Below are 26,131 nucleotides of genomic sequence, written 5' to 3' on the forward strand. Positions count from 1 at the left end.
TTATGCATGTGCCGATGCGTATGACGGCTCCATGTGTACAGTTGGTACCAGCAAACACGCAAGGTTGTTGCTGGCCTGCGTGGGCATAATGTGGGAATTTTTGCACGTCAGGGCCTTGTTAGGGAAGATGGAGAGAGCATGTATGTGTGGGGGAGTCGTGTGGCTGGACACTGTTCTCTGAACACCAGGCCAGCCGCGAACGGTGAATCTTGAAAAGTACAGACCCGCACCTATAATCCACCGGGCGACTTGGCCTCCTAAAGCTCATCTGCTCAGGGAATATTGTATTTGGAGGTTTTATGATTTTTTTTTTTCTTGGCTGGGCTTGGGCGCATTTCACCCGGAACGTGTAGGGACCAAAGTCAGCTACGCGTAGATCACAGTAAGTTGTCTATTGATTTTCCTGAATGAAAATGGCCTGCCGCTGCTGCCCACCCGCTCCTGAAGCCCGTGGTGTCTCTTGCCCAAGCATTTGTAAGCCAGAAGGATGGGCTCTCCATCACTTGCAGGTTTCCCTCCCCCTGACTTCTCCCCCCCCCCTTTTTTTTTTGTCTCTTTGCTGTTTCCACAGGTCTCAGAAGGGGATGATTCCCCAGTAGGAGTCCCTGTCCGGCTCCAAGGTGCCGCTTGGCCCCCCCAACCTGGGAAGACTGCTTCTTGTGTGACGCCAGCCTGTCGAAGAGACCCCAATGGACTTACACCGGGCAGCCTTCAAGATGGAGAACTCGTCCTACCTCCCCAACCCTCTGGCCTCCCCAGCACTGATGGTTTTGGCGTCCACAGCCGAGGCCAGCCGGGATGCGTCCATCCCTTGTCAGCAGCCACGACCCTTTGGCGTACCCGTCTCGGTAGACAAGGACGTACACATCCCATTCACCAATGGCTCCTACACCTTTGCCTCTATGTACCATCGGCAAGGTGGGGTGCCAGGCACCTTTGCCAACCGTGATTTCCCACCTTCCTTACTGCACCTCCACCCTCAATTTGCTCCCCCAAATCTAGATTGCACCCCAATCAGTATGCTGAATCACAGTGGTGTCGGGGCTTTCCGTCCCTTTGCCTCCACTGAGGACCGGGAGAGCTATCAGTCTGCCTTCACGCCAGCCAAGCGACTTAAGAACTGCCATGACACAGAGTCACCCCACTTGCGCTTCTCAGATGCAGATGGCAAGGAATATGACTTTGGGACACAGCTGCCATCTAGCTCCCCCGGCTCGCTTAAAGTGGACGACACTGGGAAGAAGATTTTCGCGGTCTCTGGCCTCATTTCAGATCGGGAAGCCTCATCTAGCCCAGAAGATCGGAATGACAGATGTGAGTACTTTGGTTTGAGCCCTCTCTACCCCCTTGTCCCTAGTAAGCTCTGCCTCAGAGTGCTCAACAGGTCAGCGGTCCCCGGGCCAACTCCTAACTCTCAGTGGTGTGGAGTGCTGACTGGCTGGCTTCATTACACTCCTGATAGGAAGTTTTATTCTGGAGGTGGCCCAAGGCCAGGTGGCCCCAGCGCTTCCTTTCCGTCTAGGGGCGTGGTTGGCCCATTCCCTGGGGACTCTGCAGTCAGGAGGGGTTCAGAGATGCCTTGGAGTGGATGTCATTTGCACGAGCCAATGTGGGGTCGTGGGGATTTTGGTGGGGGGGGAAGGTTTTTGTGGACTAACTCATCCCCTCCTCTCCTGGCTGGCCTGCTGATGGTTCTCTCTGATCTCCATGTTAGTTTTGTTTTTTTTTTTTAACATCTTCATTGTATCGCCTCCAGCAGACTCCATGCGATTTTTATTTTCACAATTCTCAGCCCTTGTCCACATAAGGCTATTTTTCAGACAAAGACAAAGGTGTCGTCAATCACCATAAAGCATTTCAAGCAGCGGGGTTTTCCTGGCGACCGCAGGCTAGAAAGCTGACTTCTCTTGGGAACTAACAGGTTTGCAGGGTGCTTATCCCTGGGCTCCCTTTCAGGACTAGATACGGTTGACCTGTGTGGCTGTTCCATATTTTGATGTTCGCAACTATGATTAATCCCTGCTTATGAAACAGCCTTTCTCGTGTTCTCCACGTGCCTTCTTGGGCTCTGGCAACTCCTCGCCCATAGCGGGAACTGAACCTTCCTGTAATGCTTGGAGGCCAGGGGTGCTGAGCCCTGGCCATCTTGCACTCTAAAATAATCAGAAAATAATTGTGTTTTGGAACTTTTGGGCTGTGGGGGAGACAGAGCCGTTTTTCTTCAAGCCTGGTAAGAATTTATGAACTGAGGGTGTTTTCCCATCCAACCTTTTGTCCTAAGATTTGCTTCATTGTATTTTCTTAAGAAAACTACATCTGAGATTTGCTTTCCCCTCTTCTCGATTTTTCTGTGCTCCCAACCCCTCTATAACCACCAATGTGAATACCTTTTTTTTTTTCACTCTTCTTTTTATGATGCCAAGGAGAGTAATAGAGACATTGCAGCTCTCTCCCCTGTCGGCACTGCTTCCTCAGGCTGTCTCCTTGAATTAGGCACTGTGTTAACTTTCCTGCGCTAAAAGGCATCTGCCTAAACCCGGCGTACCTTTTCAATAAAAGTCATCATAAAATCAACCTGCCTTGTAAATCCATCGCTCTTTGGTTTTGAAATATGTTGCCAGTGTGTCTTTTATGTCAGCGTCTGTGAGCTGGAGACCTCTCTGCTTAAGGCAGGAGGTTGCTGTGTGACAGCCCAGCTGTTCGTGCTGTTCTCTCCCTCGGGCTGTGGCTCTTTTACATCAGTCTCCTTTCTGTTGACTTGTGTGCGCTCTGACCCAGCTTGCAGATATCAGTTGCTCAGGTACTGGCACTGTCCAGGTCCGTTGTGTCTGATTTTAAGCTGCCATTTGCTGAGCCATATGTTAAGTGATCAAAGCTAGTCCGTGATCCAACCTCTGGCTGGGAGAAAACAAAACAAAACTGCCCTGGGTTAGGATGGAATCACTTCTGCCCTTTTCTTTCTCCAAATACAAGTGGAAAATGAAATCCTCGCCAAACTCCTATGCCGCAAGTCACATCTGCAGCTCAAGTTCCTTGCTACTGACAGAACAGACCCGGCTTGTCCCCGTTTTTTCCATCTTTTAATCCCAAGTCTGTGACTGACTGCCGGAGCAGGAGGAAGCTTGTTAGCCAAGTCAGGACTCATGGATGTAGAGATCCATCCCCCTTGGAGTGTCACTGCCATAACTCTTGCACGTGCCTGGCTTGCATTGTGTGGTGGTACTGTCCTCCATGGACGTGGCGGAGCCCTCGGCCAAGAATACGCCTGGGTGGAGAAAAATTAAATGAGTCTGTCTCCCAAAGTGAAATGGAATTCCGACCTTGAAACAAATGACATTCTGATCAGAAGGCTGGGGAAACTTCTTTCTTTCACACTGCAGCGTTCTATACATTAGAACCCTTTTTGTGTCAAATATTCCGCTCTGGTTTAGCAGGCTCTGGTCTTTTCCCTCAAACACCTCCCCCAACCACCACCACCACATGTACACTGTAGGCTCGTGGGGGTGTCTGTGACGGAGGGTGTTTGTGAGCAGCCACTGAGCCTGGAGTTGCATTTGTGACCGGTCTTTGACCAGAAAAACAAAGATGCCCAGGGAGGAGGACGGGAAGGCATGGTCAGCCTGGAGTCGCCGTGGGTTTGCCCACCTGGGCTCCTTCTCTGCCGAGGTGGTGCAGCAGCCTTCCCCAAGTTGCACCGTGTTTTTTGGTGCTTCTAGTGTCTGGGAGGCAGAGAAGCTGTTTTTCTGTAGGCAAGGATTGAGGAGGCTCCACGACAGAGTCAGCAGTGGCTTCCTTGGCTCCTGTCATACACCGACATGTGTCGGAATATTTACGGCCTGTTTTATGTAAATACATATTTAAGGGCCGTTAGAAGGCCTGATTATTCCCACTAGATGCCTTTCAGGCCCTCCCTACAGCACTGTTTGGAAAGAAGTAATATTTCCTCAGATAATCAAGTGACAAGCTGCAAGATGCTTGCAAGGGGAGAGAGCTTCGGGGGCAGATGGGGCAGGGATGGGAGGCCAGAGTTGGCCAGCAGGGAGGCAAGAAAGTGCTCAAACAGGCCAAGTTATTGGACATAGCATTTGCCCAGACTGCCAGAAGTAATCATGGATATTTTGGGGGGGAGGAGAGGGGACTTAAATTTAGCATTAATTTCTGATAGACCACTCATTTTTCAGTTTTCTTCCTATCCATATTTTTTGAATGCCATCTAAACTCTTCAGTAAGTAATTAGTTTTAGAGTGTTGTTAGCAGTTGGGAGACGGGGGTGAGTGTGTGTGTGTGTCTGTCTGTCTGTGTCCCTTGCTTAGAGCAGTAGTTTTATTACTGATCTTGAGGTCATTGAAAAATCAGTTTGTAGCAGAAGCACTGACAGATTTTATGGGTCGCTTCCCCCTCCCCATTCACGCTTTGCATCCTGTGCAGTTGGGGGTCCTACGACACAGCGGCCTGCAGTTGCTCAGGTGCCCTTTGCTGAAGCTGGGGTACTCAGACACAGGGGTTCATCTGTGATTAAATTTGTGTATTTTTTTCTTTTAGAAATGAAATATAGCTATTTGGGTAAAGTATCCTCTCTTCTAGTAGATGGCTCCAGTTAGCCTGGCTGTCCATCCAGCTGGCATCACAGGGGATGCCTGAGGTAGGTGCTGGCCTCTTCGGAAACAGACAGCTCTGCAGGCCCAACTGTCTTGCCCCGTGGGAAAAGGGATTTTGGAGAAGCTGATCACAAGGAGGGGTCATTTCCTGTAGCAGAGGGGCTGCAGTCACTGCTTGAGCCCCATCACAGGACTCCCCATGCAGAAAAAGGATGCTCTCATTGTCCACCTGTGCCCTACTTACAAGGTATCTACATTTGTTTCCCAAAGGCCTTGAAAATAAACATTTCTCCCTGAAGGAAACTTTATAGCAAAAGGCAGGCAGGTTAGAATCTGTGTGGATCTTACCCCCTCAGCACTGGAGCTCCTGTCCTGTGTGCCTCCTGACCAGTCCCCTTAGGCTGCAGCTCCACCCAGTTTCGTACCAGGATGACATCATCTGGACCAGCCTGCTGGTCAACCACTCAACCCAAGTTGGGGTTGACTAGAGTCCATGCTCACTGTAGGGCCCAGGTGGCCCAACCTTCCAGCTCCTCCCAGGGATGGGTCTTGGACACACAGCTTCAGGGGCTCTGCCTGGCCCTTCCTGTGGCTGGACAGTCACAGGCAGGCAGGACACTTGGTGGGTCCCAGCAGCCTCTGGATTTCTGCTTGGTTGTCCTGTGTGGCATGTGCAAAGTCCTCTTCAGGCCCCAGAGCCCCTGAATAGGGAATGGGATTTTGCACTCTGAGATGTGACAAGTATGGAGGATTGCATGTAATGTGAATTAAGCTGAACCCACCCCCAGTGAAATAAATCGGGCCTGGTTGACATCATGCCATTGGGGTGGGGGCTATAGTCTTAAAGGACTTGGAGGTGGAGCACTAGTCTGAGCTTTTAGGGCAATTGCTCTGGCTGGAGGGAGAATGTTTGGAAGCATTGCCCAGGTCACCAGGCTCCACCCCGGGAGTGCAGCTGGAGCAGATGACTGCTGTACAGGGTCAGCCAATCACCAGATGAGAAGGGACTCGAGGGTTGCCGCTGTCTGTACTGCCCAGCCCTAGTTCGTCCTGCTCAGCTGCGCCCAGGGCTGTCCCCCGAGACTAGAACTCCGGTGATGTGTGCGGTGGTTTCTGGCTGTGCCCTCCCTACGCAGTCATGGAGCCTCTTTTTTCAGGCTGCTGGGTTTAATTGTCTTGTCGGGATAAAGAAATGTTTGCACAGCTAAAGTGGGGCCGGGCTGAACGGGAGCGGTCCCTGATGGCTGCAGAGCCATCTGGCCTGGCTTGGCTTGGCTCGGCACGCCGCTCGCCAGCGGCTGGGCTGGCTCTCGCGGTGGCTCCCGCGCCGCGCCCGCCGCCGGCCCGAGCTGTGCCGCGCTGCTCTACCCTGCGCCCGCCGCGGTGCGCTGCGCTGCACGGTGGCCCGCGCGCGGCGGGAATGCCTAATCACCATGGTGAGAAGCGGACGCCGCCCGCCCTGCCGCCACGCCGCCCTCCCGGCAATTGTCATGCAGAAGTGATCCGGGCCGCCGCTTCCTCGCGGCCGTCCGCCAGCCCTCGCCTCCGCGCCTGGCAGAAGGGTGGCTGGTAATTGATCGTTTGGGGGCGGAGGTGCGAGAGGCACGAGGATCAGCTGAGGGAGGCGAGGAGCGCCTCCCACCCCCCTGTCTCGGCCCCCCCCCCCAGAGGCTCACGAGTGATTTTCAGAGACATTTCGGGACCTGACCGATTCTCTGCGGGACGGGATGTGGAGGCCGCGGAAAGAAGAGCTTTGCGCGTGGTCCTGGGGTGGAGCCGAGGTCTATGCGTTCTCCTCCCAGATTGCCATAAGGACCCACCCAGCCCCGGGTTGAGACTCTGTCCGTCCTCTGGGCAGAAAGTTGGGGGTGGGGATGAAGGGCAGAGGAGAGAACGTGACAGTGGGGTGAGGAGCAGGGAGGAAGGGATTAGGGAAGGGAGGGGGTCACTTCGAGTGGTGCCAGGGACTGAGGAGAAGCCAGGGCGTGACCTTGTTCCGGCTTTCCTTTTCATCCGCAGCATCCCGCGACTCAGCTTCACACCTGTGAAGTGTAGGCGGTCGGCTTCAGTCTTAGCTCCTGGGCTCCGCAGGCTGGTCGCAGCTGCGGTGCTCGGGCGAGATCTGCAGCCGGCACTAAGGCCCCTGGGTCGGTTTCTGGAGCGCTTCCCGTGGGAAGTTTTCCAGGGCTGCCCTTCGGATCAGCGGCCCCAGGTGGATGATTCGTGGCCCTTGTTTTGTTTGCAAACAAAACACACACGTTGCACTCGAAAAACAGAAGTTGCTCCCCCTCTTCCCCACCTCCTTTCCTCATTAGCCACGGAAGAGGAAACTGAAAAAAAAAGTTATATTTTTATGTTGCTTTTTCTTATTTTACCCCGTTAGTCGCAGCCGTCTGACGAGCATGTACTAGCTCATGTGTTGACGGTAAACACTCAGGATTTGGGGCGAGAGCAGGTTAGACCGAGCCATGTTTGTAGGAGCATGGTCTTTCCTTCTGGTTAATGTGACATGCGTGTAACTCGGCTCCATACCATGAGACGGCACATTTCATTTGAAAATCCTACGATTCTAACACCCAAAGAATAGGAACTTTTGAGTTTGATCATTCTCTTCCAACACCATCTTAAAAACAGACTGAAGGAAGATTTCTTGCTGTATAGCAGCTGAAAGTTATTATTTTAAACTGTGGCATTTATGATTGAACAGACCTGCTTTTATTCCCCCCAAAGAGCTGTGTCACAGGGAGGGAACTGGTAAATATCTCTTTCTTTAGGGTGAGAGGGAGACGTGCTGCAAAAGAACTTTCTCCTGTCTTTTCCAGGAAAAGACCCCTCTGGGTGTGATGGCATAAGGCCTGGAGATGCAGCAGGCTGGGGAAATGGCTCAGACTTGCTCGAGGGACATGGGCAGGAGGGCACACTCTCCCTTCCAGGCTTCATGCAGGGCACAGGGCTTTTCTAATACCTAGATCCTATTTTAGCTTTAGTGCTTAATTTTTTTTTTTTTTTTGCATTGATGGTGCTGATCCGGTATTGAGTGCAGTGAGGGTGGCTGATGATGAGCTAGCTTCTCTATTTTTCAGTTTTCATCAATTTGCCACTCTTCTCCATTGCATTGGACAGTGTGAGTGAGGCTATGGTGGTCCAAAGGCTCCAGGTTGGAGAAAAGTAAGGAAGAAAGAGTTCATGCCTTCAAGGTTAATCATGACAAAGGCAGAGGATTTTTCAAGAGATGTGAAATCATCATTTCTCAAGCGCAGACTGTCTATGTTGATTATTTGAGAAGGCTGAAAATCTTTCATAGTATAAAAAATGGAAAATTTGCTGTGCTCCTTCTAATTCTCCGTAAACCTGAGATGAGTCTGTCCCCTTCCCAAAGGCTCTCTACCTCATGCCCCCCCCCCCCCCAGCCTGCAGCTGAGTCCCTAGGTGTAGATCTGCTACAGGTGTGCACACTGGAAAAACTTTCTCCCCACTTCCTGGCTGAGGCTGCAGACAGGTGATGTGGCAGCTTGCAGACACAGCCGTGGTTCTCGGGCAGTTCCGAGAGTCCCTTCTCAGTTTTCCGGTTTTCCGTGTGGAGCATGTGCTGATTGGAGATGGCCCAGAGGAAATGAAAGTTGTGCCCGGGGCATTCTGTCAAGCAGATTGGAGCTTTAGTGAGTTTAGAGCCGACCAGGTGAAGAAGCAGCCTTTCAGTGCAGTCTCATGAGGAATCAAGCTCAGTAAGCCCAAGTTGACTGACCAGACTAGAGCTGTCTTTTTTGACTGAAATTCATTCGCCAGCAGACTTAGGGATTTGCATCCATCTCAGGGTGGCAGACAGGGAGCTGGAAGGAGGGGCCGGGGCCGGCCCTGGGAAGACCTTTGCTTCATTCTTAGCCCAGGTGTAGAAATTCCAGGTAGGTACCAGCTGGTCCTGTGCTAATCTCTTTTGGCCTTGCTTTTGGGGTGGGGGCTGTTTAACCCAGTTCCAAGTGACCCAGTGTAATAGATAGGTTTTTGAAGACTAGAAGCTGTGCTTGCTGCACTCGAGCTTCGACCTGAAAGTGCTTCAGATCAGAAATGGAGAGGGAGAGCAGCGTAGCTAGGAGCTAGGAGCTCAGCCTCTGGAGTCCAAGCCTGGTCCTTCCATTTATTTGCTTTGACATGATGGACAGATTAATTAACCGTGTCTGGGCCTCCATATTCTCACCTGTGAAATGGAAATTACCCAACCTAAAATGGTTGTTACAAAGAATTGAATGAGATTCCATACGCAGATAACGCACAAAATAGCTCCTGACGCATAGTAAGTGCTCAGTACATGATGACTATTATTACTTCAAGGACAATCTGGTGGTATAAGCCTCCTAGTTAGAAGCACGGCTGTAGCCCAGCACAGGGTCATGAATAACGAGCATGTACTGAGACTCCTGTCATGCACCCTCGTGCCTTATGGCGGTGCGGAAAGGGAGGGAGGAAGCCCCTCTCTCTGCTGGCCCAGCTGCTTCTCCATTATTACCCATCCACCAGGATTAGCCCCGGGGTCCCTCTGATCTCTTTCTCCCTTCTTTTTATTTAGGCACGAGGTCACATTAGAGAAACTGAGTCTCTGAGTGAAGAGGGGAACTTGACGGGTTAGACATGGAGGCAGGAGTCCAGGGCCATGTGCACCCATTTCAATATGTTTTCTTATTCTGGAATTTCATATGTTATCAGATAGTGTTTGAAATAAATGGGCTGCTGGAATTTGTGTGTCTCTGAGATGGGCCTGCATCTAATCAGATTTGCCATAATGGTATTTGACTAGCATTAGAAGTGGAAGTCCCAGAGTTTGCAGTGTGTCCTTAGATTTTAAGTTATATAGACACTTTCACCCTCTTGCCTGTGTGAGACAAATCTGCAAGCCTTCCCCCATCTGTGTGTGTCACAGGCTCACAGCATGATGGATTGTCTCTGCTTGGGGGAGGCTTAGGATGGGGCTTGAAGGGGCCTTGTAGGTCAGGAGAGAAATACAGCAGCAGGGCTGAGATGGGGAGGGGGGCTGCTGGGCAGGGATTAGTGGGGGAAGGGGAGGGCTGGCTTGGGTGGGGAGAGGCCTCGCCCGCAGTGTCTGTGTGTGTTCTCCTAGGAGTGAGAGAGGGCTGTCCATTACCCTGAGCACAGAAATAAACTCACTGTATCTTTCCCCTGGGGCTTGGGAGCACCATAGAAGGGCTATGTTCCTGGGAGAGGTGAGGAGGAAGAGGGTGGGAGTGGGAAAGCCTGTCCCTTTGCCTGGCGACCTTGAACTTGAATCTATTTTATAGACAAGATGTTTAGGCAGTTTCATGTTCAGGGATGTATGTGGCAGAAGTAGCCATGGCAGGTCAGCACCTGTTAATTCAGTCCCCATCAGCTCCTGCACAGCCTCCCTTAGGGACAGGGACTCGCTTGCTATCATCTCTGCCAATTGTGGAGTGCCCAGTTCTATACTCCTTGTTGTCCCCCTGCCTCTTCTGTACAGGGTCAGGAGGGTGTGTGGGAGGCAGGACAGGAAACACTGAACAATTTTAACTAGCGGAGTTTGAGGATGGCAGAAAGGTCTGGGATCTAGGTCCACATGCCCACATCGTGGTGAAGATGGAGTTCTAGAAAAGACCAGAGAGAGTGGAGTGGAGAAACAGCTGGGGAGGGTGGGAGCAGCCCAGGCTCAGAGGAGGGATGGTCAGGGATCGACAGGACTGCAGTTAGGGCCTAGGTTTCAGCTTCCTTCCTGAGCAGTAAAAAAAAAAAAAAAAAAGAAAAGGCAGTAACCTTAGAACAACAGAAGTCTGGACACATGGGCTTCCTTCCTGGCCAACCTGGTGGGGCTTCATTCAGGCTGAGCAACAGTCAAGGCTGATTTACAGGGCACAGGATCCAGACGGGTGGGCTTAACCCTTTCCTCCCAGCAAAGGTGCTTCATGGCACACACTACCGCCTCCTTCCAACTCTGGGGTATGTTGTGGGTAGCTTTTTATTATCTGCTCTCTTTAGTTAGAGAGGGCACCTGCTGCTGAAGTGCCCCTGCCGTCTTCATGAGAAAGCGAAGGCTGTGAGAAGTTCGATGGTTTGTTAGCTCTGAGATGGAGCTGGCACTGTGGCTTGTGGCCAGGATGGCTGTTAGGTTCTTGGTGACTTGATGCTGACTTTCTTCAGTCCTGAGAAACCACTCCACCCCAGAATTCATACTGGGGAGATCCTGTGAGCCCTGGTTGTGTTCATATGAGCTGTTGATTGGTGGCTGTGGGCAAAACCATGGGAGAATAAATGGAGTGTGACTTGGTTGCCGTCATCAGGGGTGGACAACATGGAGCATGCTCTGGTTCATTTAAGCACTGGTACCTATGTTGTTCTAGACACCATGTGGTCGAATCTGAGCTAGCTGGGTTATGCTTCTTGCTGCACTGGAACTTAATACGTAGTTCACACTTGCTGAGTGTTGGGAACCATGTAGGATAACTTTCTAGAGCAAGTGACCTTTGAGAAGTTACTCATTCTAAGGTGCTACATATGGTAGTTTGCTTTTGGGGGCAAGGTATAACATCAAAGAGGGGTGCGAGAAAGTGAGAGTGGAGTCTCTCCCTGCCAAAGCCTTGTGAGCTGGCTTACATCTCTGCACAACCTCCAGCTAGCTGCTCTTGGGCTTGTCTTTCTGGTGCCCACGTGATTCCAAGAACCAATGTCCTACAGAGTCTTGCTTTCAAAGTAACTTTACAAAGATGAGTCATTGTCAAATACTTTGTAACAGATGGGATTTCTTAACCACCATAAATGCCATGAGCACCCGGAGCCAAGCCTGGCACACCAGAGGCACTCAGGAAGTGCCTTTTGAATGAAGGAGGGCATTGCCCTGTTGATGATGTTCATTGAGGTGATGAGAAGGGTCCCTGTATTTTCACAGAAGTTCATTTTACTCAGTTTTGTTCTACATCCCATACTGAGGCATGGAAGGTCTCCAGACCCAGAGCACTTACTTGGTCAGTACATGAAGCTGCTCCAGCCCCTGGACCTCTTGGCAGAGTTTCCCATGGGAGGTGTGTTGCTCAGCCTTGACTTTGACGAGGGAGGCTAGGCATGTAGAGCCAAGAACATTGAAGGAGGGAAAAAAAGGACTTGCAGCTGATGCGTTCCAGCCTGGCACCCACAGGCCAACTACGTAGTTCCTTCCATGCCTCTGGATCCTGCCGTCCCCAGTGTGGGTTTCCTTTTTTGGCCTCTTATCTACCTCATTACTGCACATCCACTAATGCTTCCTGCGCTGGGTGTAAGCCCTGGGGAGGCCACACTTCCTCTTGCAGACCTCATGGTCAAGGTGAGGAGTTAGGTGGTGAAGGAGAAGAAGTGGTAAGATGAAAAAACCAACTGGAAGAACTTATGCATTTCAAGAGTGGAGGGTTGGTCCATCCCAGGACTGCCCCACTTCAGATCATAGGGGGTGTGGCAGCCTGAAGAATGGTGTTTCTGTACCCTAATCAACAATGTAAAGATTGCCAAAAAAAAAAAAATGGTGTTTCTGTAATGCCAACTCCTAGGCCCTACACTAGACCTCCTGAGCAGAATCCCAGGGATGCCATCCAGGTCCAGCCCCCAGAGGTGATGGATGCCTCGGCCCCTAGCAGTTTGCGGAGCATCGTTGTTTTCATGTGGCTTCTGGGGTTTGGGACTGCGAGAGTGAAGAGGAAGACCACGCTGTTCCACCCAGGAGTGGGAGGGGTAAGAATGCAGGCTGGGATCCCCTCCCCCGCACCGGGGAGGGTCTGTCCGACAGCCTCACAGTCCCTGTTGTGGCCTTGGCTCCTCCTCGGGGACTTCCTTTCCTGCCCTTTAGGTGACCAGCTGACAGTGCCTGCTCTGTGCAGCACAGTGATTATGAGGTGGCCCAGCGGACGGGTTCGAGGTGCTTAGCCAGATGCGAGCCGACTGGGCATGTTTCGGTGTGGCTTGGGCGTCTGCCAGCTCATCTCCGGCTGCTGTTACACTGCCTGAAGGGGCTGAGGGCCTTTTTTTTTTTTTTTTTTGCCAGCTTCCTCTTTTCTCCAGCCTTTAAGTTTTTAAACATTCATTTGTAAACAAATGAGGGTGGGAAAATGAGAAGGAGCTCTCAGTGGCAACATTGGTCGCTGGCACAAGCAGGCTTTCTGCCTCAAGCTTTAACCCTTCTGGGGGCAGTGTCAGTGGGTAAGATGTGTCAGTGGACCATGAAAAGGAGCTCAGGGTGACATGCCGGTGCCTTCAGATACCTGAAAACCTGGGAATTGTACTCAGCAATGTAATGTAGACTTGGGGAGGACATTTTCCCTTTGGCATAATTCACACCCTCCTCCTTTTAGATGCTCATCACATTACATTGTAATGATTTCCTTAATTGTTCCTGTCCCATGGGCCCATGTCTATCGCTTTGTGTGACTCTATGCAGTGTGGCTCCTCGTGTAGCGCCTGGCTCTAGAGATACCAGTTGTGAGAATGAATGGGCCACTGGTGGCTGTTCTCCCTGCTGAGCTCTGGGGAGAGCTGCCAGCTAGCCCCACCCATTTTGACATAGAGTAAAGTCTAGCCCCTCGGCCCAGCACAGAGCAGGATACCTCCTGGCATATTGACAAGAGGGATGTGGTGCCCAAGCAAGAGAGGTACAGTCGGGGCAGGGCCAGAGCACCAGGTCAGAAACTCTGGGCTGGTTGTGCAATAGTTGGGTGAGTGTGGGTAAATCTTTTTTGTTTCCCAGCTACTCGTAGATAAAATGGGGGTTGGTGAATAATCCTCACTCTACCCTATGGGATTGCTAGGGTGGAAAAAGATACCACAGGTGTGTTCTGTCATCTAGAAGTTATTACATAAATGCTACACATAGGCACTATATGTGTGGATATATATGATGCATATGTACACCCACGCACGTGTACATATATATACAGAGGGACGTTTGTCTAAAGAATAAAGTGTTATTGGGGAACCAACATAGTCTATGAGTGTGCAACCTAGAGGGAGCCCTCTGGCGTGCAGTTTCCATCCTTGAAATCGGGCCTCAGTGGAGTCCATCCCGGACTGATGACAGCCTGCCTTCCCCACGTGCTGTGGGACACGAGTTATCTGGCGTACATCTAACTTGGGCAGATTCCCATGGAGGAGAACTTACCGTCTGCTTTTCTACCTCAGCAGAAAGCAGAGCACCTTTATTTCCCTCTGCACAGGTTCAGCGACTCTCTGTTCTGTGGAGGGAGATGTTGGCAGATGTTGTCAGAGACGTGACATGTGATGGGCAGGGTTGGGTGGCAGCATCTAGCCTGCATGTGTATCTGCGCTCTGTGCTGGGCCCGCGAGGTGGGGAGGAGGCGGCCGCGTCCGAGTTGGGAGGCTTGGGAAGGCCATCCTCCTTGGAGATGGGAGAAGTCAGAGCTGGCATGGGAGGACAGCAGCGAGCCAGCGTTTGGAAAAGGCTTTACTTGTGCGATAAACTTCATTGTGTGATTATTTAATAGACCATTAACAAGCAGATTCATTAACAAGATCTTAATTAACAGGTTCCAGGGTTATTCCTCCTCCCTCCCAGGGGAACTGTTCTCCTCCTATTTAGTCCCAGAGACTTCCTATCCTCCTTAAACCAACCGTACCAGATGCACTGAAATTCCGTCTTTTTATTGCAAGCAAAATGACTGCAGGCAAAGGCGGGACTGTGGTACTGCTCCCTGAAATTACAGCCGGCATTCTCTGAGTGGTTTCTAGGTGCCAGGCTCTATCCTGAGTGCTTTGCAGGTAATAATTTACTTAACCTTCCAGCAGTCCTTATGAGATAGGGCTTACTTCTCTTCATTTGCAAACGAGGAAACCAAGGCACAGGGTGTTTGAACAAAAGTGCTGCTTGTCACAGAGCAAGTAGTAGCTAAACTGAGGTTCAAGCTCAGGTGGTCTGCTGGAGGGCGGCTGAGAAGGAGAGAGTCGGGATGCCTGAGATCAGACGAGCAAGGATGATGCTTGCATCTATTCATGAGCCAAGGGCTGTGGCTTGGCTAGATCTACTCTCGTAGAAGTTGGAGGAATCTTTTGCAGTCCTTAGGCACAATGTTTTTTGCCCTACCCCTGAGCTTTGGTCACCCTTCTCAACACTGTGAGATGGGGGGGACTCTGTCTTTTCATCTCTGTTCCCGGCACCTGATACATGCCCTGGAGAAATATACTAGTTATGATCTTAAAAGTGAAACATTTGTCAGATGTATCCCTTGATGGGATGGGGCAAGAAAATTTAGTATCTGCTAACTCCTAACGCTCTGCAGACTGCAGTACCAGCCCCTGGGACTCACAAAGTACTTAATGGATCCAGCAGTTTAAGAAGTGCTAACTCCAAGATGGGACAGATGCACCTGTTTTTTCCTCTCTCCTTGGGGTAGAGGAAGATAAACATTGTTAAGTAAGTGAATGTGATAATATAAATCAGATTCTAGGAACAGTGCTTGGCACCAGAAAATTCTTATCATCCCAAGGTCTTGGACAGACCCACCCACCTGCTCCTTTACTCTTGTTGATGTTACAGGGACAGAGTCCGCCAAGACCTGACACCTTACAGGTCTGTGTAGTTTGTGACAGGATTTTCTTGAGAAAAAAAATTCTCAATTGATTTTAAAGTGTTGCTGCCTAAAATGTGGCCTTACCTTCTTGGCTCCAGTTAAATGGAGGTTGCAACAAGGATGACTTTAGCGCTCACTGTGTGACCATCTTAACTCCCCTAAAAGGCATAGAGTGTAAATCACTACACACCTATCTGGGGAAGGGTGCTAAGTGAGCCTCAGGGGCTATTATTACTATTATTGTTATTATTTTAATATTGCTCGTTGCCTGTCTTGCCAGCCCTCCAGTAGATCCCAAACTAGGGACCATTTACTCTAGGGAGAAGACAAGGAAGTGACAAAATGCCTAGAATCGTTAGGAATTTTTAACTCAGAGGGAAAAGTCTCAGCCTGTGTTTTTTTTTCTCTCTCTCTCTCTCTTTTTTTTTTTTTTTTATTTTATCATTGTACTGAAGATGTGTTTTCCAGAAAGGAAGGTGTTTGATGCATTGGTTAAAATGCTGCTTGGGAGAGCCAATGTTGTGGTGTAGTGCCTTAAGCTGTCACCTGCAACACTGGTATCCCATATAAGCACATGTTTAAGTCTTTGTTGCTTTGCTTCCAGCCCAGCTCCCAGCTAATGTGCCTGTAAAATAAGTGAAAGATTGTCCAAGTGGTTGGGTCCCTGTACCCACAGGGGAGATCTGGGGGGAATTCTAGGGTCCTGGCTTTGATGCTGCCTAGCCCTGACCCTTACAACCATTTGGTGAGTGAAGAGGTGGATGGAAGCACACACACACTTTCTCTCTCTCTTTCTTGCTTTGTCTTTCTTTTTCTCTGTGTCTCTCCATTTCTGTCTCTGCCTCTATATAAAGAAATAAATCTTTAAAAAAAGAAAAGAAGATGTTGCTTGTGATGCCCGCATGCCATCTTGGAGTGCCAGCTGAAGTCCCAGCTCCTGTCTCACCCATCCAGCTCCCTGTTGGTGTGCACTCTGGGAATCACTAGATGATGACTGAAGCACTCGGGCCCTCTTACCCCACGGGAGGCCCAGGGCGAGTCTGGGCTCCTGGCTTCGGCCCACTTCTAACTGTTAGCAGTGGTTGGGGAGCGGGCCAGCAGATCTCTGTCTCTCTTTCAAATAAAGTAAAGAAAAAAAAAAAAAAACAAAACAAAAAACTAAAACAAACAAAAAACTGAAAGCATATATTTTGCCTTGTATTCCAAGAAAAAAAAGTTGCTTTTACTCCATATTGATTTCATTTGTACATTTTGCAAATACTCCTCTCAACTTGAAGCTTTGCTGCACTTTTGGCAGGGCTGCCCCCTGTTGCTCCCACTCAGGGCCCCATTCCCTCCACTCATCTCCAGTTCCAGGTAGATGCTCATAAAACCTTGAACAGCTTCTGACTTTGGGCCCTTGTGTCCTTTCTAAGTGGCTCCGCCACAATATCACTTTCTTTAGCAGCATTCTAACTTCTAAGAGGCTTATTAGGCAAGGAGATTGCTGGGCCTTTGGCTTTCTCTGAGCCTTAGTCCTAAGTGGTTTATTCTATTAAGCTGGTTCCTGGTGGTGGATAGGGCTTTGCTGGATAAGAAGTTGGGGTGGGGGAGATTGCTGTTAGATTGTGCCTTCGCTGCCCCTCCCACTCTGCCCCACCCCCAACCTATGTCTGCCCTGGAATTCTGTCTTCACAGCTCCAGATTGAAGGCTGTAGCAGTGGAGCAAAGAACTTTTCCAGGAGGACTTTAGAAGTTGTTTTGTTGCCCTAAGCTGCTCTTTACCCCCTCACCTGTATCCTTCCTCCTCATTTGTTGCCACACTTCAGTCTGCTTCTTGTTTTTTTCTCTCTTTTCTTCCAACCCCAATTTTGCCTCTACTCCCACTCTAGCTCGAAAAAGCAAGAATAGAATTAATGAATAAAAATATGAACTATTGATTTAAAGAGAAGAATCTCTTATCCAGTGTGGAATATGAAAGAAAATGACAGATTTCTTTCATCTTTTTTTTAAACATTTATTTATTCAAAAGATAAAATTAAAGAGATAAAACGATAAAGAGAAAGATCTTTCTCCCACTGAGTCATTCCCTGATGGTCACAATGGCCAGGAATTGGACCAGCCAGGAGCCAGGAGCTTCTTCTGGGTCTCTGGTAGATACAGGGGCACAAGCACTTGGGCCATCTTCTGCTTTCCCAGGCACATTAGCAGGGAGCTGGATTGAAAGTGATGCAATTGAGACTCAAACCAGCACCTGTATGGGATGCCTCACCCACTATGCCGCAATGGCAGCCTGGACAGAATCCACTTAACATGGAAAAGGATTCTTTCTGATAATTTGACCCAGATTAAGGATTTTCAGATTTCCATATTAATGTTGTATTGATTCGGGAGGCTGGCAGTTTGTTTTTATTCAGTCCTGTTGAACTGCAGGTTAACTGTGGGGGAATTTGCAAGCAAAGAGGAGATGTGAGGGAAGATGAAATGGAGAATGTAGGTGTAGGGAGACAGAAAACACAGGGAAGCGTGGTAAGACAGCAACATGTGACCAGAGAACCAAAAAGAAGGAAAGGGAAGTTAAGATGGAGGTGAGGGGGGAAGATGAGCATTTGAAGCATCTCAAAGCATTGTGACTAATTTGTGTGATGACATGTCCTTGTGAATTCAAGCTCAGGGAAGAGAGTAGGATACTGTGATACAGTAGTCTTTGTAAAGGACAGTTGGGCAATGTCTGTCCACCAGAAATTTTGTTTTAAAGATTTATTCATTTTTTTTTTATTACAAAGGCAGATATACAGAGAGGAAGATTTTGTGTCTGATGATTCACTCCCAAGCGGCTGCAATGACTGGAGCTAAGCCCATCTGAAGCCAGGAGTCTGGAGTCACTTCCGGGTCTCCCACACAGGCGCAGGATCCCAAGGCTTTGGGCCATCTTTGACTGCTTTCCCAGGCCACAAGCAGGGAGCTGGATGGGAAGCAGGGCCGCCAGGATTAAAACCTGTGCTCATATGGGATCCTGGAACATTCAAGGTGAGGACTTTAGTTGCAAGGCTTTTGCACCAAGTCCTGTCAACCAGAAATTTAAATGCAAAAGCATTTGGATGGGATTCAGTTGCAGGGTTTATCCTATGTTTGGTCAAGTCCATGAAGACTTTGTATGTTCTTTGTAATATTGTTTGAAATTGGAAATATGGCTCGGCGCGATAGTGTAGTGGTTAAAATCCTTGCCTTGCATGCGCCAGGATCCCATATGGGCACCGGTTCTAATCCCGGCTGCCCTGCTTCCCATCCAACTCTCTGCTTGTGGCCTGGGAAAACAGTTGAGGATAGCCTTGCGACCCTGCACCCGTATGGGAGACCCAGAAGAGCTCCTGGCTCTTGGCTTTGGATCGGCTCAGCTTCAGCCATTGTGCCCACTTGGGGAGTGAACCATCAGACGAAAGATCTTCCTCTCTGTCTCTCCTCCTCTCTGTATATCTGCCTTTCCAATAAAAATAAATAAATCTAAAAAAAAGGGGGGGGAATAAACAGAAACTACCTAAATATATATTGATAGGGAATGGGAAAAATACATTGTGATACATTTAGGGCCAGAAACAAGATAAACAAGGTACAGACAGGCAGCCAGAGATGGGGATATTTCCCACCTTCTGGTTCACTCCTCAGATCCACCAACAAGAGCTGGCCCAGGTGGATGCCAGGAGCCAGGGTCTCAGGCTGGGGCTCCCCCATGGATGGTGTTCCACACATCTGACTTTAAATGATGTTGTGCTGCTTTGGGGCAGGTTATCTAAACTTGAGCCTCTGTTTCTTTGTCCATGCAGTGGGAATGAGGTGACTCATCGTTGTGTGTTACTGAATTAATTCATCAAGTGTTGTATTTATGGCATGGTGTCCACAAAGGGCATGAGAATATCTCTGATAGTGGTCTGTGAAGCTTCTGGTGTGGTCACAGCCACAGGAAATGGGTTTCTTAGCGCAGGAGGGACACCCTGGACCCACGTGCTACCGACATTCTGTCTTCTGCAGCTCATTTTCTGTTAGTCTTTGTGTAACCGGATTTTCAAGTCTAAGGAGAAAAAAATGTGGAAGAACAGTGCTTTGAAAAGAGAAAGTTAGGGTTGGAGTTCTTTTTTTTTCAGGTGAGCTCTTCTGGATTTTAGGGATCAACTCTTCTGTTTCTTCATTTCCAAATTGAAAGGGTGCTATGTAAGTAGGATGCTAAGGGTTTGCTTCCTTAGCATACCGAGTAGCTATTTCCTGAGGCAAGTTTCCTGCTGGTTCTGCTGAAGCTGCTGGAGGGAGGGAGGGAAGGAGAGGATGAGGGGAGCCTGGACCGGGTGGGGGGTGTGTGCCCACCTTGTGCTTAGTTAACTCCCTTGGTTAAGCCCTGTTAACTGTTTGACCCTTACCTGGAGCAGCAGTGGCTTCTGAGGCTCCAGCAGTGACTGTCCCAGACCTGTGAGGAGGTGGTGCCCAGGGCAGCAGCTTTTACCAGTGGGGGAAGTGGCTGCTGCCTGCAGGGTGGTACACTTTCCTCTGACCCTAGGTTTTCTTGCCAAGAAAGGTGTGGGTAGTAAACAGAAGAGAGATACTAACAAAAGAACAAAAAGGTCCTACAGTATACAGAGCGCTTTGCACAAAGGGGAGGGACTTTCAGGAAGAAGACAAGGAAGTGATTCTGCCCGGTTTAAATCCCACTTGAATCGGGTGGTGTCTGAGGTCTGAATCTTTTGAGGTTCAAGTTGAGTGCACTCTTGACAAAACGTGATTTTCTGGTTCACATCAAAAAAGGTTTTAAAAAGACTTCGGAGTCCTTTCCTTGGGACATCAAACAGTCCTTGACAAAGCAGGGTGCTGATGAGATGTATGCAAATGAACAGATTAGATTCTTCTAGGAGCATGTGGGGTTGGAAACTCGGTGCCCAGGCACACTCACCGGCTGCCCTCGAGGCCCTGGGCCTGTTTGCCCTGGGTGCCTCCTATGGCCTGGGCCTGAGCTTATTTGTTTGAAATGGAGAAATACCCAGGGAATTAGAAACTGAAAACAAACTCTTCTGTATTCTCTCTCTGGCCTAAGGCACCACTTACATCCCCCCCATAAAAGGTGTAAATTAACTTAGAAAAGATAGGTCATTCCTCTGAAAAATTGTCAGTTGTTTGGGCAGCTTAGAGCACAGTTTGGCTTATTGAACCAGCCTCAATCTTTAGGAAAGTCAGGATTCGGGATGGCTCCTGTCATGTGGCAAATGGAATAGCACACATTGGAACTGGTGTAGCCAGCCCCTCACCAAGTCAGCAGGTAGAATTGGAGTCAGCTGCTCAGACTCAGCTGGGGCCAGCATCCGCTGCAAGAGGCCTTCAGCTAAAATATTAATGATTAGCTCTGAGGCGGAGTGACTCTGATTGAGGCCACAGTTAGGAAGTATAATTGGCAATTAAAATATGTTTAAAAACTGTTTCAACCAGCGGCTTCTAAATAAATAGTCGTCACCGCTGATTGAGCGTGTTGTATTTCCCTGTGTTTTCTCTTCTCTTTTCTCCCCCTCCTGCATAACTTATGACCCTGTAAATGGTCAGTCGCTGATAATATGATTCTGTCAATACGTTTACCATGGTGACTTGGGCTGTATTTGGCGAGCATTTGAAGAAATCAGTCACTGGTTGGAGGGAGGAAAGACATGCTGTCGATATCCAGGGAGAAATGCTAATAACCCCGGTGACAAATCGCCCCCTGGATTCTCCGCGGGTTAAGGAAAAGCACCTCTTGGGCCCAGGAGCTCAGGGCCGGGAATGGTGACTTGGAAGGAAGGGCCGAGATTAGCTGTCATGGTCCTGCATTGTCTTACTTTGAACCTCTTAAGGCCACACAGGAGTTTTGGAGACAAACCGGACTAGATTTGAATCCTGATGTCCCAGGGGCATAGCTGTGTGACCTTGAGCAACCACTGAACCTTCCTTTTCTCCTTTAGCCTTCAGGAGGCGGGCAGGAAAGACCTCACAGAAAGTGCAGGAACAGGGAAAGAGCTGGGTCTTCTGTCCTCCCTGCCCCAACATTGCTGTACTGCATTGAAATGCAAAATGTTTGAAAGTCTCATCGTATTACCCTAAATGTTTGTGCGTATTGCAAATCAGGTTTGTCGAAACAATGTTGACTCTTTGTCACTAAGGAAAATTGGTGGTCTGAGGTCATTCATTAATCCTGCAAGTGTTTATTGAAGGCCTACTATGTGGCAGATAACTGTAGGTGCCCAGGGAGCTCCCAGCTGCGTCAGCCGGGGAGCCTGGTACCAGATGCTTCTGAGGTACCCTGGCCCCACTGGAGGACCACAAAAGCCCTATGTCACGGCACCCTGAGCACCTCCTGCTGGCTCTCTGCCATGATTTTGAAATAAGGGACACAGAATCATTACGGCTTGGGCCTTTATCTCTTCATATCCCTTTTTATGAGTCAATAGATAAGTAGATCAATGTATTTTTATATAAGTAGAATCATAGTACCCTGCTAGTTTGTGACTTTTTTTCACTTACTCATTTGTTACCCAAACCACTCTGTGGTCAAGAAACAAATCCATATCGCTCATGCATAATAACTACTCAGTTTTCCATTCAGGTATGTCGAAGTAGGCTGTTTCTAGCTTTTCAGAGTTATAAACAACACTGCAGAGAACATCTTTGTACATTTATCTTTGTCAAGTGTCTGATCATTTTCTTAGACTGTACTCTGCAAGGCAGATTTGTTGCATAAAAGGCAGCATAGAATTTTTGTACTTATTACCAGATGACTTGTTTCATTATGCTTCTGTCGACTTCTTTTTTTTGTTTTTTAATCAGTTTTCCTAACTTTTGCCAGTTTCTTAGGAAAAAAAGTAGTATCTGGTTTATTTAAACTGCGTTTCCTTAGTTACTAGAGAAGGAGGTTTTTAAACATTTTTAAAGATGTTTATTGGGATTACTTTATCTTTCCTTGAATTGCTTGTTTGTATCCTTTATCTATCTCATGGAGTTTAAAAACTTTTTATAAAAAGGATTTTATATATAATATATGTTATTCGTATTTTCCCTCAGTTTCTCATCTCTGTATTTTGGGATATTGTTTAATTTGCATGTGGAAGTTTGAAAAATTTTTCAATTTAAATTTTAATATTGTTTATACAGTTGAGAGAGATGCACGCCCATGTGGGCCTCTGATTAGGCTGGGAAGGGTTGTGGTATGGAGAAAAATGGGCGAGCCAAATGTTCCAGCTTTTTTTTCCCTTCTGTCTCCACTGATGGCGGGGAGGAGAGGAGGCTGCACCTTGCTGTCAAGGAAGTTTTAAATTTTAATGAGGCATTTTTCTTATATTTTTTTAAGGATTTATTTTTACTGGAAAGGTAGATCTACAGAGGTAAGGAGAGACAGAGAAAGACAGGAAGATCTTCCATCCACTGGTTCATTCCTCTGGTAGCCGCAATGGCTGGAGCTGAGCAGATCCAAAGCCAGGAACCAGGAGCTTCTTCCGGGTCTCGCAATTGGATGCAGTGTTCCAAGGACTTGAGTCTTCCTCTGCTGTTTTCCCAGGCCACAAGCAGGGAGTGGATGGGAAGTGGAACAGCTGGGACCTGAACCAGTGCCCCTATGGGATGTTAGCACTTGCAGATAGATGATTAGCCAATTGAGTCATCACACCAGCCACTTTCATTCTTTTTAATCTCTTACAGTCACTCATCAGTCCCTAAATATAGGGCAGGTGGGTCAAGGTAAAGAAGTTCCTTGGGATGCTCGCATCCTGTGTAGAGTGAGTATGTTTAAGTCCCAGCTCCATTCTGTTTTGCCTTCCCAGTATTGCACACCCTGGGAGGCAGCAGGTGATGGAGAAAGTAACTTGAGTTCTTGTCATCCACTTGGGAGGCCTGGATTGAGTTCTGGGCTTCTGGCTTCAGGTTGGCCTAGACCCAGATGCATTTGGTGAGTGAACCAGGGGTGGATGAACTTTCTGTCTGCCTTTATCATTGTCTCTCTGCCTTTCAAAGTAAGGAAAAATATTTTTTTTAAAGATTTATCTGTTTTTATTGGAAAGTCAGATATACAGAGAGGAGGAGGGACAGAGAAGAAGATCTTCCGTCCGATGATTCACTTCCCAAGTGACCACAATGGCCGATGCTGTGCCGATCCGAAGCTGGAAGCCAGTAACTTCCTCCAGGTCTCCCACGCGGGTGCAGGGTCCCAAGGCTTTGGGCTGTCCTCGACTGCTTTCCCAGGCCACAAGCAGGGAACTGGATGGGAAGCGGGGGCTGTCGGGATTAGAACCAGCACCCACATGGGATCCTGGTGCGTTCAAGGAGAGGACTCTAGCTGCTAGGTCACCGTGCCAGGCCCATCAAAATAAGAAAAATTTTAAAAAGGAATACCTAAAGCTATTCAGATGTGCCATAGTTATCTCACTTTGGAAATATCCATCCTAAGTTCCTATGGAGTCCACTGAAAGGAAAGGTGAAAGGCATCTGGACCTGAGAGAATTCTGTTGGGCTCCAGGATAACTGATGAATTCTACAGCCAAGGGGTGGCACAGACAGATCATTCAAATAACATGTGATGTGATATATTGGAAGAAATACAGACAATGCTATAGAAGGAAATAAAGAAGATTTACTGACCTAGGAGATGCACCCTGGGAGAACAGATGCTCAAGTTGAGATTTATTTATTTGAAAGGCAGAGCAACAAAGAGAAGGAGAGACAGATCTTCTATCCACTGTTTGAACTGAGAACTTCATGCTATGGCCAATGATTATGGCATGGTGGATAAAGCTCCCGCCCGTATGGGCACCGCTTCATATCTGTGCTGCTCTACTTTTGATCCAACTTCCTGTTGATGGCCTGGGGAAAGTAGCAGAGGATGGCCCATGTACTTGGGTGCTTCCCATTCACTCTGGAGACCTGGATGTAGCTCCTGGCTTCAGCCTAGCTCAGCTCTCACTATTGTGGCCACTTAGTGAGTGAACCAGCAGATGCAAGACCTCTCTTTCACTGTCTTTCTTTGTCCCTTTTTAATTCTGACTTTTAAATAAATAAATAATTAGTAAAGAAATCCTTTGCTGGTCCCCTATGTAGGTAGCAGGGACACAAGCACTTGGGCCATCTTCCACTGCTTTCTTGGACACATAAACAGGAACTGTATCAGAAGGAAGTGGAGCAACTAGGTGTTCTGATGCAGAAAGCTAGTATCACAAACAGCAGCCGAACCTACTACACCCCAGTGCTGCTGGCCCCTAGAGAGATTCTAAGGCAGAGGTTTTAGTGAGGGGAAGGTAGGGATGTACATTTCCTTCAGGGAAATGGTAAATGCAAAGCCCTGCTGGCTAGAGCTGTAGGTTATGGTAATCGTTGGCCAGGGGATGTTTCTATATTTAAATCCAATTAAAATGGTATTTTTGTCAGCCTTGTTAGCATCAGCTCAAATGCCGTCTTCCTCATTTTTGGCTGATGGCTGTGCTACTGGACTGCACAGGCGCAGAACTCTCATCATTGCAGAAAATTCCAGGCAGTGCTGACCAGAAAGAGTTCCATGCATTCAGGGAACTGAAGAGGGTTTGCTGCAGCAGGCATGCTGTGTGCAGGAGTGGAGGGTGGCTAGAGATGGAGAGGCCACAGCACACACAGGGAGAGTCCGAGCTGCCCCTGGTGTCGGGGCTGGTGTCCCTGGCTAGTGGATATGACAGAGGAAAAGGAAGGGAGATGATTAGAAGGCTTAGTCTGTCACCACCTGCAGGAGCCTCCTCAGTGTTACGGAGAATGTAGCTGGCATTCAGGACTTGGGATGTTGAGTCACACACAGTTAATAGCAGAACCACTCCTGTCCAATGACAACAAGCTGCTCTCTTCCCTCCCTGTAACTCCTGGAACCTTCAGGAAGCTCTACCTAGTGATATCTTTAGGACAGATGCAAATCTGCCTTATCACAGCCTCCCTCCCAACAGGAACCTTTTTCTTTTCTTTTCTTTTCTTAAAAGATTTATTTATTTATTTTTAATTTAGAGATTTTTACATAGTTAATTAGGGTGATAAGGGTCAAGGGCCTACAGGAAGGTGGGTGAGACCATTATTTCTACATTCTCTTTTTTTCCCTTCCTGTATCTGGGGGTGGGGGAAGATAAGAGAAGAAGCCACACCCAGCCTTCCAATCATCCTAGGGTCCCTAGCGTGGGGCATCCTCCAAAGGTCCTGCTCAAGAGGTTTTGATGGTTCAACAGTTCTGAATCGCTGCCAGTCTTGCCACTCCAAGCACGATGAAATTTCTCCAGAATCCATTGGTTGATATAGTCAACGTTGGAGTCTCTGTTTACTCAGATATTCACTGCTGACACATGGCTAGGGTGGTTGATCAATTTGTTCTGTCCTCCATCCTCTGTTATGGTACCAGGTGTCCTCTGCAAACATCCAATGTATTACCATATCCTCCATGTGCACCTGGATATACTGTCCACTGCTCCACCTAAAAACTGAGGAGGCCCATGGTCAGACCGTGGAACCTGCAATTCTCTCCATGAGAGAATTGGGGTTCTGAGTCTAGCAGTTCAGCTGGGGAGATCCCCAAAGAAACTTCATCTGGGGTGATCCCAGATTCTTGTGTGTACTTGCCAATACAGGATCCAGCACAGTCCATCTCCCCAATCAGCTTATGCACATGCTGGTGGTTGCAAATGCTGGGTCAGTTCTGTCTCCAGCCCTGTCTTCTATACAAACCAATGGGTGTTGCAGCCTGGTTCACCCCCTCCTCCAACCTCCCACCCCGCCGCAACCTGATCCAAATGTCTGGTCTGGGCTGCTCACTATCGTGGTTCTTGTGCTCACTTGCAGAGACTGTGTCCCCAAAAGAGGAGTTCCCCAAGCTCCTCCATCCAAATCTTTCCCATGGGCCAGCCTTATTTAGTCTACCTCCTGTCCTAGCAGGAACAGTGACCTTTCCTGACTGACTCTCACCCATTCTGGTTTTTACTGTTAGGCGTT

The 26,131-nt window shown here is 48.7% G+C and overlaps 1 protein-coding gene across 1 annotated transcript in view; it reads left to right on the forward strand.

The window, feature by feature from the left end:
* Positions 1–568: 568 nt before the first annotated feature.
* RNF220 (ring finger protein 220) overlaps positions 569–26,131 on the forward strand; it is a 237,015-nt gene continuing 211,452 nt past the window's right edge. Inside the window, exon 1 of the mRNA XM_040977726.1 lies at positions 569–1,314. Coding sequence (XP_040833660.1) covers positions 690–1,314 — 625 coding nt within the window. The 5' untranslated portion in view covers positions 569–689. The remainder of the gene's footprint in view (positions 1,315–26,131) is intronic.

The sequence above is a fragment of the Ochotona curzoniae genome, unplaced genomic scaffold (assembly GCF_017591425.1).
Source record: "Ochotona curzoniae isolate NIBS_2020 unplaced genomic scaffold, NIBS_Ocur_1.0 contig_2855, whole genome shotgun sequence".
Lineage (NCBI taxonomy): Eukaryota > Metazoa > Chordata > Mammalia > Lagomorpha > Ochotonidae > Ochotona > Ochotona curzoniae.